A 17,205-nucleotide genomic window follows, 5' to 3' on the forward strand; every position below is an offset into this window, starting at 1 on the left:
AGATAATCCGCGGCTGCTCGTGTAGTTCAGCACTGGGCACTGTCAAAACCTGAATATTTAGAGTCAGAAGTGGAAACTAAGGGGTTTTGGGGGGTTTTTATGAAGGCGAAATTGGAGAGCGGAGCCCTAGGGGGCAGTTGGTGCTCATTGAGGAAAAAAAACCTTAGCTGGCTGGCTGGGGGTTTTATTGCTTCTGAAGAAATTCAACCCCATTTGGCTCTGTTGGAAAGGGCCTTTTTCATTTTGCACTCCTGAATCTGTTTCTGCTCTACTCTGGTGCTGGCATTTGCACTGCTGAGCAGTAACCTTTAGAGCTTGGAGCCATGAGCGAAGCTTTGAGCTTAACTTAAAACTGTTTAACTTGGAAGTGGTTTTTTTATAAATGTCTGCTTGTGACCTGAGAGCATCCTGTGAACAGCAGTGAAGTTTGTTTCAGCCCTTTGCAGGAAGGTGGGTGTTGTTTTGCCTGTGTGAACGCAGGATGACATTTGTATGCCCCCCCAAAAAAGAGTCCAAGGTTCTGTTCTGCTCGTTGTTTTCTGATTTCTTCATGTCCATCACTTACCAGTGCTTTAAAAATATATATATATTTGTTTTTTTTTAAGCTTTCCATCAATGCTTTTGACTATAACTGTCACTTGGATCTGATAAAGCTGCTGCGCCAGGAGGGAGAGCTGGTGAAGCTCAGAAGAGCTCGTCAGAAGATGAGTGAACTCTTTCCACTCACTGAAGGTACAGAGTGTGTTCTGCTTGTGTTGCAGTGACACTGCTGAGGCATCACCCGTGTCAAATACTGTTGTTGAAGTAGGGAAATAACATATTTCTGCCATGCTCCACCAGTATTGTTCCAGTCCACTTCCAGATCTGAGACTTTTAAACTCTGAATGCTGCTGGTGTTAGTGGCCAGCGTGGAGCTTGGCCTCTGGCAGATGCAGAGTAGTGGCCCTGTTGCAGGAATTCAAGTTTTTGCTGGTTGTAACCACGTTGTCCTGCCCTGGCCTCTGCTGCCTTAGAGGGGAGCTGGTGTGAAGGGGTTTGTGTGTGCCCAGCTACTCCAGTCTCTGCTCTGTCTGTCTGTTAGCTGGGGGAGCTGCTGCCAGGATGTGACCCCAGGGACAGGCTGGTTGTCCTTGTGCTGCCTTTGCTGTAGGGCTGGTAACATCCAGCTGTGGGACAGCAGCACTGGAACAACTCCAGTCACTTAGTGAATGTGACTCAGAGCTCAGACAAACTCCTAAGCTGAAAATTAAATTTCACAGGCAAGCAGCAAAAAATACCATGTTGGTGGGAGTTTCAGGTTGCCCTTGGAGCATTTCTCTTTTATTCATAACCCAGAGGCAATGTCAGTGTTTCAGAGGCTGTTCCTTGTTTTGCCAAGGGAACTTTTCCTTCTGTGCATGTGGAAACTTGCAGCTTCCAAAACCATTTACTCCTTCTTGTAAAAGTGTGAGGAAAGGTGTGTACCTGTGGATGCCTCTTTGCTTACTGGTGCATACTGATCCTCTGCCCACGGTGCTGACAAATCACTGCTTGCAACTTCTGCTCTCTTTAAATGGAACTGTGATTGATTAGTACTAATTTGAAAAGTTCTCTGCTAAATTTTCCTTTTAAATTAATTATGAGTAGTTGTGGAAGCTAAAATTGTTCTCCTCTCCTTGGCCCTCTCCCTGTTTTTAAGTCTGTGATTAAAAACTCCCATTTAAAAAATTGAACAAGTGGGTTTAACTAATTCTTTCTGACCGTTGGTGATGCATTTGAAACTTCTTCCTTTCAGAAATCTGGCTGGACTGGCTGAAGGATGAGATAAAAATGGCTTCTGAAAGCTCGGAGCGAGAGAAGGTTTATGAGCTGTTTGAGAGAGCTGTGAAAGACTACATCTGTAAGTTGTTAACAGAGGCTGGCAGACACCTTGTGCAGCGTTCAGATTGTGGCTTTTTTGTTGGTTTTGTTTGGAAAGTTTCTTCCTTCTGTGTCAGTACAAAAATGGGATCAAAAACACGGGGGTGAAGTGATCCTCCCCTTTTCTGAAGTGCTGGAGTTAAAGGCTGCTCAAAGGCCATGCTTGAAGTACTGTTGCAGCCTTTTAGGATCATCTAAAGCAATGTTATAATGTATTTTGCACTTCTCTGATCTCTACAAGCAGCAGGTGTTGTGCTCACTTAGGGAACACTTTCTCTGTTACTCATTATGGGTTGTTTTGCTCTTTGAGGAAGGTGAATGCTTTTAGGAGGCTGGTTTTCACTCCTGCCTTCTCTGTTTGGTTAGCACTGTTTTCACTGCCATTCCCACTCTGTGACAGCTCTTTCAGAACATAGACTGTGAGACAGAGTTCTTGAAAACTCTGTGGATCAGGTAACCTTCTCCAGAGCTTCACCAGGCCCTGATCATCCTCGTTAAAAGTGAGGGAAGCACGCAGTGTCTTGTCTTTCCAATTTTTCAGGAGGTGTCTGCAGCCACATCTTAAATCTTTTAGCTTAAAGCACCAAGTAACAGCGTGCTCTTTGGGTGTTGTGGTGAAGTGCTGAAAGTGGGGAGCCTGAAGAAGCAGAGAGGGGTTTGGTAGCACTGAGGCAAATCCCTCGCAGAGGCTGTGTGCAGAATGTCACAGCACTGGCGTAGCCTCAGAGAGTGTTGGAGGCTGTTCAGGGAGAAGGAATGGAGAGATGAAGAACTGAGAGGGGAATATCCCGTGGATCTACTGGATGGATTGCACTTGGGGTTTGGAAGGACTTCTTTTGGAGCCTGAGATGTGCAATCTCAGGAACAGGTTGCCCAAGGAAGTTGTGGATGCCTCCTCCCTGGAAGTGTTCAAGGCCAGGTTGGATGAGGCTTTGAGCAACCTGGTCTAGTGGAAGGTGTCCCTGCTGCTGGCAGGGGGGTTGGGACTGGATGATCTTTGAGGTCCCTTCCAACCCAAACCATTCTATGATTCTATGAATCTGACATCTGTAGGTTGGATGGTCTCTGCTGGGGGTCCCTGCACCCAGTTTGCTCAGATACTGTTGTTGATGGGAGAGGTCCCAGGCAGCTGACGCTGTTCTAGCAAATCCTCCTCCGTAGTTACTCTGCTTTAAGCAGCTGCTGAACAGGCAAGTGGAGGAGCCTGGAAAGAGAAGAAGGACCTACTTTAATCTGAGTTCTTTAGGAGTTCAACAGCTTTGTGGTTCCAGCTCTACACACGTGCTCAAGAAAAGTCTGGGGTCTGTTGTTAGGGGAGGGGGTCTTGATGCATCTCTGATGCAGTTTGTGTAGTGGAGGTGGCACCCCGGAGTCAAGCTGTGTCAGGAATGACCACAGCAGTGGCTTCTCTCAGAGGACAATTGTTTGGTGCTGAGCCAAGAGTGTAGAATAAAATATTTTACTTCTTCTTTACTGCACTGGATCGTAAAGAAAATTGTCATGTGTTGGTCTGTTTGTGGGTGTTCGGGAAGCAGAGAGATGTCTTTTCAAAATATTTTTGAGGACACTGAGGTCACCTGTTTCTCTTAACTTTGTTTAGGTCCTGAAATTTGGTTGGAATATGCCCAGTACTCAATTGGTGGCATTGGTCAGGAAGGAGGAATGGAGAAGGTTCGCTCGATATTTGAGAGAGCGTTAACTGCCGTGGGGCTGCACGTGACGAAGGGAGCGGCTCTGTGGGAAGCCTACCGGGAGTTTGAGAACGCCATCCTGGAAACAGCACAGGTAAGGCTGGGCTCTTGTGAGAAACAAACTGTGCTGTGGTTTTTTGAAGTCATCTTGTGCTGCCCCCCTCATCAGTCTCTTCACAGAATCATTAAGGTTGGAAAAGACCTTTAAGATCATCCAATCCAACCCTCAACTCGTCACCACCACCGTGATTCTGAGCAAAGAGGCTGTCATGTCACACACTGGTTTCTTTTCAACTGTAAGAAACTGACTCTTTGGTTCAGGGAAAACATTCTGTGTGTTGAGTTGAGCTAGTAATGGATTTATATTTAAATAAGATCATAAAAATGTCATATCCAGAAGTAAAGTTTCACTCTGCTTCTTTAGCTTGAACTGACAAGAACAGCTTTAAATTGAGCAGCTTCATTAAAAAATAATATTCTTGCCAGCAAATATTTTTGCCCATAATGAATCATATTTGCATTTCTAGACTGTTTTCTGCTTCAGTTTTTAACTCCTTCATTATTTCACCTGTTTTGTGGCTTTTGGATGATAATCTGTTATCCCTGGAACATACTGTTTGATAACTGCAAAAGAGACCATTGCAAGGTGGCCAGAATGTGATTTATTTATTTATTGACATTTACTACATAAGATAAGAAAATTAAAAGATGTTCCTGACCACAGTGGGGTGGGGGAGTTGGAACTAGATGGTCTCTGAATGTCCCTTCCAACCCTAACTGGCTTTATGAAAGGAGTTTCATTCACAAACAAAGCTGGAAGTTTTCAATCATCTGTGCACACACCAGGGATTTGCTGAAAAAGTATTTGGCAGCCCAGTGGGTTTGTGAAATGACATGATCACATGCAGCTTACTTTTTTTCAGGTGATCATTCCCCTATGCCTGTGTCAGCTTTCAGTGAGGAATGCTTTCCACCTTCATCCAGCTTCTGAGTTTAGGACTTCCCATGTTTTAACCTCCACAGCAGTGACCTGAAATACAAGTTGGCTGTGTCTGTTCTTCAAAGATCACGTAGTCATTTGGAGCCCAGACCCCCAGCCCATCAGCAATAACCCATCATATTCATCAGCTTAGGCTTGAGGGAACTGATTAAATTTCAATCCTTTTGTTTGTAGCCAGCTCCTGGCAGCATTCCATCTCCTGAGCAGCAGCAGATGCTCTGCAGCCAGCTTGAGAAGATCCACACGCTGTTCAGGCGCCAGCTGGGGATCCCGCTGTTAGGTAAGAGCTGGTGCACTTGGAGGGATGGTGTGGATGAGCTGTGTTACGGTCAGCCAGGCATTAGTCATGATTATTCTGCCACAAACTGCAGTTGTAGCACTTGTGTGTTCTTTAATCAATGATATTTGCCTGTCTTTAGGGCCTTTGGAATGATGCACCCATCCCTTTTGTTCAGAAATATTCTTACTCAGTGAAATTTGGTTCATCTGGTTTCTTCAGTAAATAATTTGAGGCTATTTGAAGTAGAAGTGATGAGCACAAAACATGACTGTTAGGAGCTGGGAATTGAGCTGTGATGGTCACTGTGTAAGAACCTGGGTGGACAGGGAGCAGTGCAGGCTGACAGCTGGATTGTTAGAATCCTGCTGTGTCTCGTTCATCCTTCAAACTCCTCGAGTCCCTTTTCTTGCTGCTTTGCTTACAGGAGAAAGTTAAGTACAGTTCTTTGACTCCTTCATTTGCATATTGAAAACATTTGGGTTCTTCTCTGTAAAGACTTGGGAAAAATCTTGTCTTTTTGGTTTTCTAAATCAAATCTGGAGCTTTATAACTTTTCTAACACCTGAATTTGTGCTGTAGTACACTATATAAGGTGAAGTGTCTTTAAGCTTGCAGTAGTGTGACAGTTCAGATCAAAAGTGTAAATAAAAATACAAATATGTGTTAGAATCAAACACTATTTGAAATCTGAATATTTAACCCAATAAGTGCTGTATTGATGGGATTTAATGTCTGTTTTAATAGATATGGAGGCTTCATATGCTGAATATGAGGAATGGTCAGAAGATCCAATTCCAGAAACAGTAATCAAGAGTTACAAAAAAGCTCTACAGCAACTGGAAAAGTGTAAACCATACGAAGAGGCACTGGTACTGCTGCTTACATCTTCCTTTAAAACTAAGAGTTAATTGCTTTGGGGTGTGGTTTTGCTTTGTTTTGTTTGGGTTTGGTTTTTTTTTCCCCCCCAAATTTTATTATATTTCTAATCACAGAGATAAGGCAGCTGAATATTGATAGGTGACTCTTTCAGCTGTGGGCAGTGTGAGGTAAACTTCACAACTGGGTATACTGGAAACTGTTGAATCTGTTGACTGTGTCAGGCCACCCTAAGGTCCACATGAATATTTTGGCTGTTTCTTCCAGCATTGATGAGCACACTGGGCTAAGAGGAATAAAAAGTAGGGATCTGAATGGCTTCAGAACCAGGGTGGTATTCAGAGATAAGTAATACCTGAAGGGGGCCTACAAGGAAGCTGGGGAAGGACTTTTCATAAGGGCAGTTAATGACAAAACAAGGGGAAATGGGTTTAAGCTGAAAGAGGGGAGGTTTAGATGAGATATTAGGAAGAAGTTCTTCACTGTGAGGGTGGTCAGACACTGGAACAGGTTGCCCAGAGAAGCTGTGGATGCCCCCTCCCTGTAAGTGTTTAAGGCCAGGCTGGATGAGGCTTTGAGCAACCTGGTCTAGTGGAAGGTGTCCCTGCTGATGGCAGGGGGGTTGGGACTGGATGATCTTTAAGGTCCCTTCCAATCCAAACCATTCTATGATTCTATGAAAAATCAAAACCTGTTGATATTTGGAGGCCAAGCTCTTGTCTGAAATTTTGCATTAAACCTCCTCTGAGTAACAATTGAACTCTTTGATTTGGGCACTTTTTTTTTAGGATTTAATTTTTTTGTCTCCGTTTGTTTTACAGCTGGGTGCTGAAACACCAAAGCTGGCAGAATATCAAGCTTACATTGATTTTGAGATGAAAGCAGGTGATCCAGCTCGCATTCAGTTGATCTATGAGAGGGCTTTGGCTGAGAACTGCCTTGTGCCAGATCTTTGGGCACGCTACAATCAGTATTTGGTAAGGAAAAAACCCAGATATTTGCAGTTTTATTTTCCTGGTTTTGGGGTTTGGTTTTTTTTTTTTTTTTTTAATCTTAGTGGCTGATAAACCAACAACCAGCAAGCTCTTTAGATCTTCAGTCCTGAAGTTCTTTAGAAACTGATTTTCACTGTACCTTTGGGTTGTTTCCTGTTTTCAGTGCTGTGTTTATTGATGGAGTGAGCGTTTCCTCGCTCTTTCCTCTAGCTGTGTGTTTTCTCTGCATGTGGAATTGAGCTGGATGTGAGCATCGAGGCACGTGCTAGCTGGCAAAGAGTTGGCTAGGTGTAACCAGCTTGGTAGCTTGTCATCCAGACTAGCATTGCTTCTGAAGATGTTTCCCTTTTTCTTCTAGTTTTTGTAGGCAAAGCAGTTCAGTGCTGTCTGAATCGCTGGCGAGCCTGCCCATCCTTCAGGAGGCACAGATCAATTAATGAAAGTGCTTGTTTGAGGGCTGCCCATGCTCTCCTGAATATTTTGCAGTAGAGAACAAAGAACTAATTTACCAACAAGCCAAAAGCAAACACAGATGCTTAGTCTATATTTATATTTAGTCTAATATAGACTAAAAAAATCAGAATTTTTCAGCTCCTGAGCAATGAAGCTGGAGATCAAAAGAGCTATATGAGTATAGAACTTACAATACCCTTATCTTTTCAAATCTAACATGAAAGTACTGTTTTAAAGGTGTTGGCTGTTTATGAGCTGGTATTGGTTTCAGATAGGCTCATAGGAGCTTAAAACTTGGTCTGATTATTTCAGGATCGGCAGCTGAAAGTGAAAGAACTGGTGTTGTCTGCTCACGACCGTGCTGTTAGGAACTGTCCCTGGACGGTTGGGCTGTGGATTCGATATCTTCTGGCGATGGAGAGGCATAGAGTTGATCACAGCACTATTTCTGGTAAGGAAACACCATCTCAGCAAAAATTCTTTACAGTACAAAACTACTTCCTGCATACTGAATAGTGTATGCTAAATAGTGACTTGGAGGATTTATTGGCATCTTGCTGCAACGATCTTAGAGCTGATGTGATGTACAGGGACGTGCTTCTAGGGCAAAGCTGCTTCAATTCTGAGTGATTTACTTTAATTCAGTAGCATTCATGGAAATTTGAGCTGGTTTTTATGGTCACTTCCTAAAGCAATTTGTCATATGTAGGATTTCTTGTATTTTCCTGTCATCTTAGGAGTGCAGGTTGCATGTACTTCTTTGTGCTATAGACTGTAGCTTGCTAATTTTGCTAGTATTTGAAAAGTAGATATGTTTATATGTATTTTTTTCCCCCTCATTTCTTCCAGAAATGTTTGAAAAAGCTCTGAATGCAGGTTTTATTCAGGCAACAGACTATGTAGAAATCTGGCAGGCATATCTTGATTACCTAAGAAGAAGAGTGGATTTTACACAAGGTATATATGATATATGTGTGAATAAACTATTTAAACTGTTTTCTATGTACCCCTTGAAGCAGTGGTATTGCTTTTTTTTTTTAAAAGATTTAAAAGTAGTTTCATGTCTTTGACAAAAATTACTTTCTGGGCAGTTAGTGTCTATAAAATACATGAACTTAGTTGGTTTAAAGCAGCTCCTTGCAGACAGAATAGCTTGTGCTGTTGCACTGAAGTACTTCTATTTTAGGTACTGGATGGTTTTTATTATGCATGTAGTGAGTTTTGCTGAAGTAATACATTTTGATGCCTTTTTTTCACATACACCCCTCCCAATAAAATAATTGTGGGTATTAGGGAAGAGGTTTTAGTGGATGGGAGATGAAAATGTAATTATTTTAAGGCAATTCTTTGTTTTTTTTCTAAAGACTCTAGTAAAGAACTAGAAGAGCTGCGATCTGCCTTTGCACGTGCTGTGGAGTATTTGAAACAAGAAGTAGAAGAGCGTAAGTTAAATCATCCAGTAGCTTATTTTATTTTGTTCAAAATAATTTTTATAATTTTTTATTATTTTATAACTAGTTCTTCACAGTGTTTAACTTGTCTTCAGGTGTCTCAGACATTAAGAAAGCTGCAGATAAACATTTCATCCACAATGTAGAACTTGTTTAGTACAAACACTTTATTTCTGAGGGCTGTTCACAAACAGTACTTTTTTTTTTTTTCATTATTCCCAGGATTCAGTGAAAGTGGAGATCCATCCTGCACCATCATGCAGAACTGGGCAAGAGTTGAGGTGATGTTTCTGTCTGCTGTGTTTAAATTGCTAGAATAGAGGAAATTGATTGATTTAATATTCCAACCACAGAATGCAATCCTCTTGTACTCTCAGTGTTTTGTCTGGGTAACTCCAGTGAGTAAATAATTCTTATTCCACTCCTGTATCTGGACTGATCAAGCATAAGTTTTGGTCAAACTTCAGACTTGAAGCATGGCATCCCAGGAAGGACACAGCATTCTCCTTGAGAAAGTTGTCAGGAACGTTGGCCTGTTCATACTGCTGTGACTGCAGTATGGTGCAGAGATCTGTGAGTAACTTGGTTAGCAGGCCAGCCATGGTGACCTGGAACTGAACACTCAGTCTGTAAACTGCCATGAATCCTGCCTAATTTAGTGCTGCCTACACTGACTAGTTTCAGACTAGTACAGGTGTCAGTGTGCTGGTGCAGTCACTGCCTGGCAGTGGGAGCTTGCTTTCCCTTCTTTTGCCACAGGCTCATACAAATCAGGATGAGTCATGTTAGTCTTGTGTTATAATTTCTCTGGGTGTAATGCGTGGGATGGCTTGCCAAAATCTTGGGCATTGTAATCCTCTGGAACAATATGGGCTTCAATCTGAATTAATTACTTTCATTTTCTGTCCACTTAGTGGAGGGAGAAAGTAAGTACTTCCTGGTGTCATTCAGCTTATGCTAAAGCAGTTCTAATAAGTCAGCTGTCTGATGTACCCATGTACCTCACCAGTTCAGGTGAATCCCACTTGAGTATCTTAATCCACCTCCCTTCTTCCCCTGCTCCCACAGTTGAAGAGGTTTAGGGTGGTGGCAAAGATGAAGCACTTCTCTTAGACTAAGAACTAGTTTTAAGTGCTGTATTAAGTACATTCCTAATGACAAAAGGGAAAAACTCAGAAACAACTATGTGACTTTTTATAATGACCAAAACAAAATGTACGTGGGAGCCAGAAACCAAGACTGATGGAACAGGTGGGCAGGGAAGTGTTATTCAGTAGTACAATTACATTAGGTGTTCACTTTGATCACTCTAAGGGGCAGATGTGTCTTCCTGGGTTTGTGTGTGTGATCTGTGGTATTTTCTTGTTGTTGGGGGGAGGCAGGAGGTTAATGATGTTGAACAAATAATCCTGAATTCTGTTGTGTGCTTTGAATGTTTCAGGCCCGCTTATGTAACAACATGCAGAAGGCCAGAGAGCTCTGGGACAACATTATGACTAAAGGGAATGCCAAATATGCTAACATGTGGCTGGAGTATTATAACCTGGAAAGGTAAGAGTGTGACTGGTTGGAAGAGTTAATTAACTCTTTAGTTTCCTCATCTGTGTGAGACAAGACTTGGATGTTTAGTGTGGGTGTACATCATACAGGTTTATAATGTGGCTTTGAGGTTCCTACAGCACCTCTGCAGTATATTTCACAAGTATTATAACAGCCTGTAGCACGACTTGGCTGTGGAAGGAGAGAAAACATTTGTGTGGAATACAGTGAACTGTCCTGTCTCGTAATCTTATCATAGAATCACAGAATCCCAGACTGGTTTGGGTTGGAAGGGACCTTAAAGATCATCCAGTCCCAATCCCCCTGCCAGCAGCAGGGACACCTTCCACTAGACCAGGTTGCTCAAAGCCTCATCCAGCCTGGTCTTCAACACTTCCAGGGAGCAGCCACAGCTTCTCTGGCCAACCTGGGACACTGTCTGACTACCCTCACAGTGAAGAACTTCTTCCTAATATCTCATCTAAACCTCCCCTCTTGATGTGGAGGGTTGGCTCCTTACTGCTGTGCTTTCCCTGCTGCAGAGCTCACGGTGATACTCAGCACTGCAGGAAGGCCTTGCATCGAGCTGTGCAGTGCACAAGTGACTACCCAGAGCATGTCTGTGAGGTGCTGCTCACGCTGGAGAGAATAGAAGGTAACTGAATGCACATCATCTCATCTTACCTGGTCTAGTTAGTGACAATGATACAGAGTGAATTTTGATCTACTGTTTTGTGCTCTAGTGAAGACTCATTTTCTTTTGACTACTGTAGTATACACAAGCAGCTCTTTTCTTTTCTTTTTTTCTCTCTTTTTTTGTGGCCTGACTTGGAAGCTGCTGAAATTGACTGGGTTTTTCCATGCCTTTTTGGAGTATTGTGTTATAGATGAGAGGTTTCTGCTCTGCTTGGTTTTGGTTTTTCTTTGAAGGCTACTCATTATGAATTGTCATATGAAATAGTTAAAATTAAGAGCAAGTTCCATGAACTCATTCACTCTTATCTTTCCAGAATTGTATTTTCAAATTATGGAAAGCTAAATATAAATACAAGGCTTTTTCTTTTTTGTCTTTTTTTTTTTTTAATACTTTAGGAACACTGGAAGACTGGGATGCAGCTGTTCAAAAAACAGAAAACAGATTAGCTCGAGTTAATGAACAAAGAGCAAAGGTCAGAACTTTCTGTGAGCTACTTCAGCAGTTTATAGGAAATACCTATATTAAGGTCATGCTTGTCAGAATGTCAAATTTCTAATGTTGATTCCTATAGCTAAGTATTAATTGTCTTAAAGCCTCTGAACTGTTGATTTTAAACTGATTTTAGTTTAAAACTATGGTTAGTGTCTCTTGATGCTTTTTATCTTTCACCTTTTGACCCTTGGATGGATGCAAGAGTAACATGCACTCGAGGAAAGTGGCCATAAGACCAAACAATTGAGATGTTCTTTAAATGCCAATCCCATTAGTGCTGTGTTTCATGGAGCTTAGGGGAAAAGCCTCTGGGTTCAGCACTCTAGAAAAGAGCATGTAAGAATGCTCTGCAGTCACTAGGAATTAAAAAAATAACCTTCCATGTTTGTAGGCTGCTGAGAAAGAAGCTGCTCTGGCAAAGCAGGAGGAGGAGAAAGCTGAACAACGAAAGCAGGCTCGGGCAGAAAAGAAAGCTTCCAAAAAAGCTAAAAAAACCAGGATTGGAGACAAGCGCAAAGCGGATGATGCTGATGAGGGTGAATGGGGACAAGAAGAAGGTAAAAAAAACAACCAACCAACCAAAAAAAACCAACCTCCTGAAACTTCAGACCTCTGGCAGTGGGGTTATCAGTTGCCTCCTCTGTTAGAGGCAGATAAGGATGTGCCATCTCTGGCGTCATTAGAGCTGTTGTCTATTGAAGGTCTTTTTCTTCTGGGAGATCTTTGTGGTAGTGAAATGAAAGCAAGACTAAGTGGCTTTTGATCAACAGAAGTATGTGTTTGTAAGAACTTTTATAGGATGTGTTTCTAGGTTTTTCTTCTTTGCTTAAAAAAAAAAAAGGTAACTTTCCTGACTCATCAAATGACACCGAAGTGTGTGTCTAAATGGGGTTATTCAGTATTGTAACAGTCTCTTGGAAGGTGATAACAGAGATTTTTAATAGATTGCTGCCCCTGGGAGTTTTGGGAGCTTTTACATTTTTGTGTTTCTTTAAAAAAAAAAAATAATCTATTGACAAAAAGAAAGAACATGAATCAGTAGTTGTAACTGACAGAAAAAGGGAAAATATATCCCTGCTGCTTTCATCTAAATACTTGCTGTCTTAGTCAAATAATCTGCTGTTACTCATTCTTAAAAAACTGAGGGAGACTTTTATTTTGTGCCTTTTAAGACTTGTCATTGTATTTGTGGCTTCACGTGCCATTTCCAAGCTCTGTAGTGGTAATGGAGGACAGATTAATGTCAGTGGTGAATGAAATGGGGTAATTTTTTTCTAGTAAAGCCTTAAATTTCATTAATCAGCAGAGCAGCCCAGCAAGAGGCACAGGGGAGAGGGTGATGGTGTACTTCTCGAAGAAGACATGGAGGTAGAAACTGGGCTGTTTGGAAGAAGTGGACCTGAAAAGCCAGATTGCCCAGCAAACCAAAAGGAAAAGGCATCTACCAGTCGAAAAGACATCCCCAAGGTTTTACACGACAGCAGTAAAGACAAGGTCACTGTCTTTGTCAGCAACCTTTCCTACAACATGTCAGATCCTGAAGTGAAACTCAAAGAGCTCTTTGAGAGCTGTGGGGAGGTAGCAGAAATCCGTCCAGTTTTCAGCAACAAGGGAACTTTCCGGGGTTACTGCTATGTAGAATTCAAGGAAGAAAAATCTGCTCTCCAAGCTCTTGGCCTGGATCGTAAAGTGGTGGAGGGAAGGCCCATGTTTGTTTCCCCATGTGTTGACAAGAACAAGAATCCAGACTTTAAGGTAAACTTTTATTCTTTCAAGTACTAGTTTGAACAGTGGGACTGCGTAGGAAAGCTGGCAGAATATGTTGCTCCCAGGGGACTTGCATCTAATGAATTCATGTTGTGCTAGTTTGGAATGATCGTGTTATGTCTGAGCAGCAAACCTGTTTTCTGGGAGTCTTGCATCTCCTGTTCCTTTGCCATAAAGCAGGATTGCCCTTAGCTTACTCAGCACTTACACAAATCCAATCTGGGCAGCTCGTTAACGGTGTGATGTACCCAGATTCCTACTTGAGCATCTCAATCTGTAAGGTAATTTTTTTGGTTGAGTCATGCAGCTGTGGGCATTTATTACACAACCCACTGGTTCTTGTTAATGAGCTGTGCTGAGAGATCAGTTGTATAATGATCTCTTGCAGTGGTTTGCTGCATTTTGGAGTTACTGTACAGAAAAACTTAGTGTCTTCTTGCTCAGTTGTCACTATCTGAGTTATTATCGATGGCTGCCTTCATTGTGAAGGCGACATGGGTGTTTAGAAGCATTTACTTGCAAGTCCTTAGTGTTTATGTGCAAATATCAAAGATACTACAGGTAGCTTTAAGGTAGTTTTGGATCACACAAATATGAAGGATTCTGATAACACTTTGGGGGTGTAATAAATTGAAATCCTTGGAGTCTCTGACTGGTTTGCAAATTAACAGCCTTTTTTTTTTTTCTTAATTTTTTTTTTTTTCCCTTCAGGTGTTCAGGTATAGCACTACACTGGAGAAACATAAACTATTTATCTCTGGTTTGCCATTTTCTTGCACTAAGGAAGAGCTGGAAAATGTGTGTAAAGCACATGGAAATGTGAAAGACATCCGGCTGGTCACCAACCGAGCTGGAAAACCCAAGGTAGGCATCTTTAATGCACTCTGAATTTTAAGAAATCCTTCAAAAAAAAGCCCTTCATGAAGTTTGGATACAAAAAGGAAGTTTTGTATTTTGGAAGTTGCCAGTCTGGCTTTATGTTAAAACAAGAAGTGCTTGGATTTATACAGCCCAGTTTGCCTTTGTGCCAACAAATAAGAAGTAGGAGAGGAAGAGGAATTCTTCCAAAATACTTGTTAAATGGCACAAGGAGAATGTGTGATATATAAATGGGATGGAGGGGAAGACTGTTTACAGCACTTTCAAAGCAGTAAAAATAGGCATTAGTAAGTCTGCAAAGAGTATTTTATTTTAAAGTACCTGACTAGACAGGGTTCACCTGGTGTAACCAATCCCTCTCCTCCCTTCCCTCGGTTTCCTGAGGCTATTGTTCACAACACCTGCTGCAGGAATACATTTGCCAGTGAGAAATGAGCCACCTCTCTCTGACAAGGCTCACTATGTGCCTCCAGGAATCAATGACTCCTTGTTAAATAAGAGACTTTAAATGAGCTGCTGCTCTGCCAGAATTCCACCTGACACCATGTCTGACAGTGTCTGCATGTCGGGCACTTCTAACAGGTGCCATCCTGGTGATGGGGGGTGTGTATTGTTAAAACATATTTTCTAGCTCTTGGTAATATCTCATGTACAGTTCCTGTTGCATGTGTGCTCTCATGTGTACCCCAAGTCTTGCAGATTAACATTGACTTTTGAGCTGGGATTCTGTCTAAACCACAAATACATGTACTTTGAATATTGTATAAAATCTGATGTGTTTCCCGTGAAACTGGATCATCCAAAAATACAGCTTAAGGGTTTGAATGTTATCCAAAAAATTAACAATAATAGAACTACTGGGAGGTGATGCTTCCCAACTAGTACTTGCTCTAGCAGATGCCAGGGTGTCCTTTTGTCTGTTTGCTGGAAATAAAACCCCATTATTGAAGGGGCACCAGCAGCTGGTTCCCAGTGAGGTTCACAGCTGTTACTGGTGAAGTCAATGTGGATTCATTTCCTGCAAAGAACACTTTTGTCACCAGTCCCTGTTCTCAGCGCAGCGATGCCAGTCACTCTGTTGGAACTGCTTAGGCTGGGTTTTGAGGCTCTTGAATCAAGCCTGTTAACGTAGGGCCACTGCAATACTTCATTGTATTTACTGGGTTCTTAGTTCTTCTCCTTCTCTTCTTCTTCTCCTTCTCTTCTTCTTCTCCTTCTCTTCTTCTTCTCCTTCTCTTCTTCTTCTCCTTCTCTTCTTCTTCTCCTTCTCTTCTTCTTCTCCTTCTCTTCTTCTTCTCCTTCTCTTCTTCTTCTCCTTCTCTTCTTCTTCTCCTTCTCTTCTTCTTCTCCTTCTCTCTTCTCCTCCTTCTCTTCTCCTCCTTCTCTTCTCCTCCTTCTCTTCTCCTCCTTCTCTTCTCCTGGCATCGTGAGTGAGAGTCAAGAAATACAGGTTGTACTTTTGTATAGATTCTTTTTTTTAGCTAAAGAATACTGTGACTTTTAGCCATCTTTAGGGCTGCTCTCTGTATGGTTTTCTTATCAGCTGACCAAATTATTTATCAAAAGCTGTCATGCAGAGAAAGAAGCGCTAAAATTAATGTTGGTTATCTCTCTTCCTTATTTAGGGCCTGGCCTATGTGGAATATGAAAATGAAGCTCAGGCCTCGCAGGCTGTGCTGAAAATGGATGGCCTGACAGTTAAGGAACACGTCATCAAGGTGGCCATCAGTAACCCTCCCCTGCGAAAGCTGCCGGACAGGCCGGAGGCGGGCAGAGCCTCACAGTTTGCGGTGCCACGACAGGTTTATGGAGCGTGAGTATAAGTGAGGGAGACTGGTGCTTAAAAAAGCAACACTGGGTTCCTTTAAATGCTACAGAATCACAGAGTGGTGGGGTTGGGAGGGACCTCTGGAGATCATCCAGTCCAACCCCCCTGCCAAAGCAGGTTCACCTCCAGCAGGTTGCACAGGGTGGCATCCAGACGGGTTTGAGCATCTCCAGAGATGGAGACTCCACAACTTCTCTGGGCAGCCTGTCCCAGGGCTCTGACACCCTCACACTGAAGCAGTTTTTCCTCATTTTTAAGTGGAACCTCCTGTGTTTCAGCTTGTGTCTCTTGCCCCTTGTCCTATCGCTGCCCACCACTGAAAAGAGTCTGGCCCCATCCTCTTGACACCTGCCCTTTAGATATTGATAAAATTAATGTAGGATTACAGTTACATTACAAAGTAGGAATCTTGTCTAGAACATGAGAAAATGTTTAAAAGGTGCTGAACCATAAAAATGTGGGTTGCTGGATTAATGAGGAAAAGCAGATTTTTCTTCATTACTGATAGAAACTGGCCTGCAGTGACTGAGCGTGTCGGGTGTTAGACATCCCGTGGATCTCATGTTAGTACCTAAGCACCCATCTTCCACATCCTCTCCTCGAGAACCAGCCATTGTTCACAGTGAGCATTAAGGTTGTTTTTTCATCTTCTAGAGTGTTCCCACTGCTGAGCATCACATTGGTGTTGTATTGTACGTGCCCTGTAGATAAACCTGGAGCTTTGGTTTCTGGGGACTGTTGGGCAGTTGTTTCCTGCCAGGACTGAGGTGTTCTGTTTCGAAGGGCACCCATTGAAAGCTCTGCAGCACTTCTGATTGAAACAAATGACAGGAGTAATATTTAAATGAGTGTTCCTCATAGCAAACAAAGTCCTTTTTGTTTCCCCAAGCTAAACCAGGATGTTCAAAGAGCACAGGGATATTTTTAAATGTCCCTTTTTGTTCTGCAGGCGAGGGAAGGGAAGGACACAGCTTTCCATGATGCCTCGTGCGTTACAGCGCCAGGGTAATCCTGTGGCTAAGGCTGAGAATGGGATGGTCCAGAACTCACCAGCAACTTCATCTGAACCCCATGAGGAGCCTAAGAAGATGTCCAATGCTGATTTTGCCAAGATGCTACTGAAAAAGTGAGCAAAAAAAAAAAAGTCTGCAGTCAATCAGCAGGTCTGGTAAAATGTGAAATGCCTTTATGGAAGCCATGTTGTGTCCTTATGCTAGCGAGGAGAGAACGCCAGTCGCAGTCGTGTGTAAATACTGTCCTGGACTACTGCATTCAGAGATCAGTGTAGGATGGAACAAATCCAGTTGTTTTTCCTCTTGTTTCTATACTATATTCTGGTAAAATGGCGTTTATATGAT

At 42.4% G+C, this 17,205-nt stretch overlaps 1 protein-coding gene across 1 annotated transcript; it reads left to right on the forward strand.

The window, feature by feature from the left end:
• Nucleotides 1-605: 605 nt before the first annotated feature.
• On the forward strand, nt 606-17,205 carry SART3 (spliceosome associated factor 3, U4/U6 recycling protein; the record flags this gene model as incomplete). The annotated part of the gene is made up of 18 exons (XM_010162689.1): nt 606-732; nt 1,775-1,879; nt 3,500-3,684; nt 4,765-4,870; nt 5,615-5,739; nt 6,568-6,723; nt 7,507-7,645; nt 8,044-8,151; nt 8,559-8,636; nt 8,868-8,926; nt 10,087-10,196; nt 10,727-10,839; nt 11,277-11,353; nt 11,765-11,930; nt 12,677-13,128; nt 13,852-14,004; nt 15,645-15,832; nt 16,797-17,205. Coding segments are annotated over 18 exons (2,628 nt in total), but the record flags the coding sequence as incomplete, so codon positions are not given.

The sequence above is a fragment of the Antrostomus carolinensis genome, unplaced genomic scaffold (genome assembly GCF_000700745.2).
Source record: "Antrostomus carolinensis isolate BGI_N321 unplaced genomic scaffold, ASM70074v2 scaffold15972, whole genome shotgun sequence".
NCBI classification, from domain to species: domain Eukaryota; kingdom Metazoa; phylum Chordata; class Aves; order Caprimulgiformes; family Caprimulgidae; genus Antrostomus; species Antrostomus carolinensis.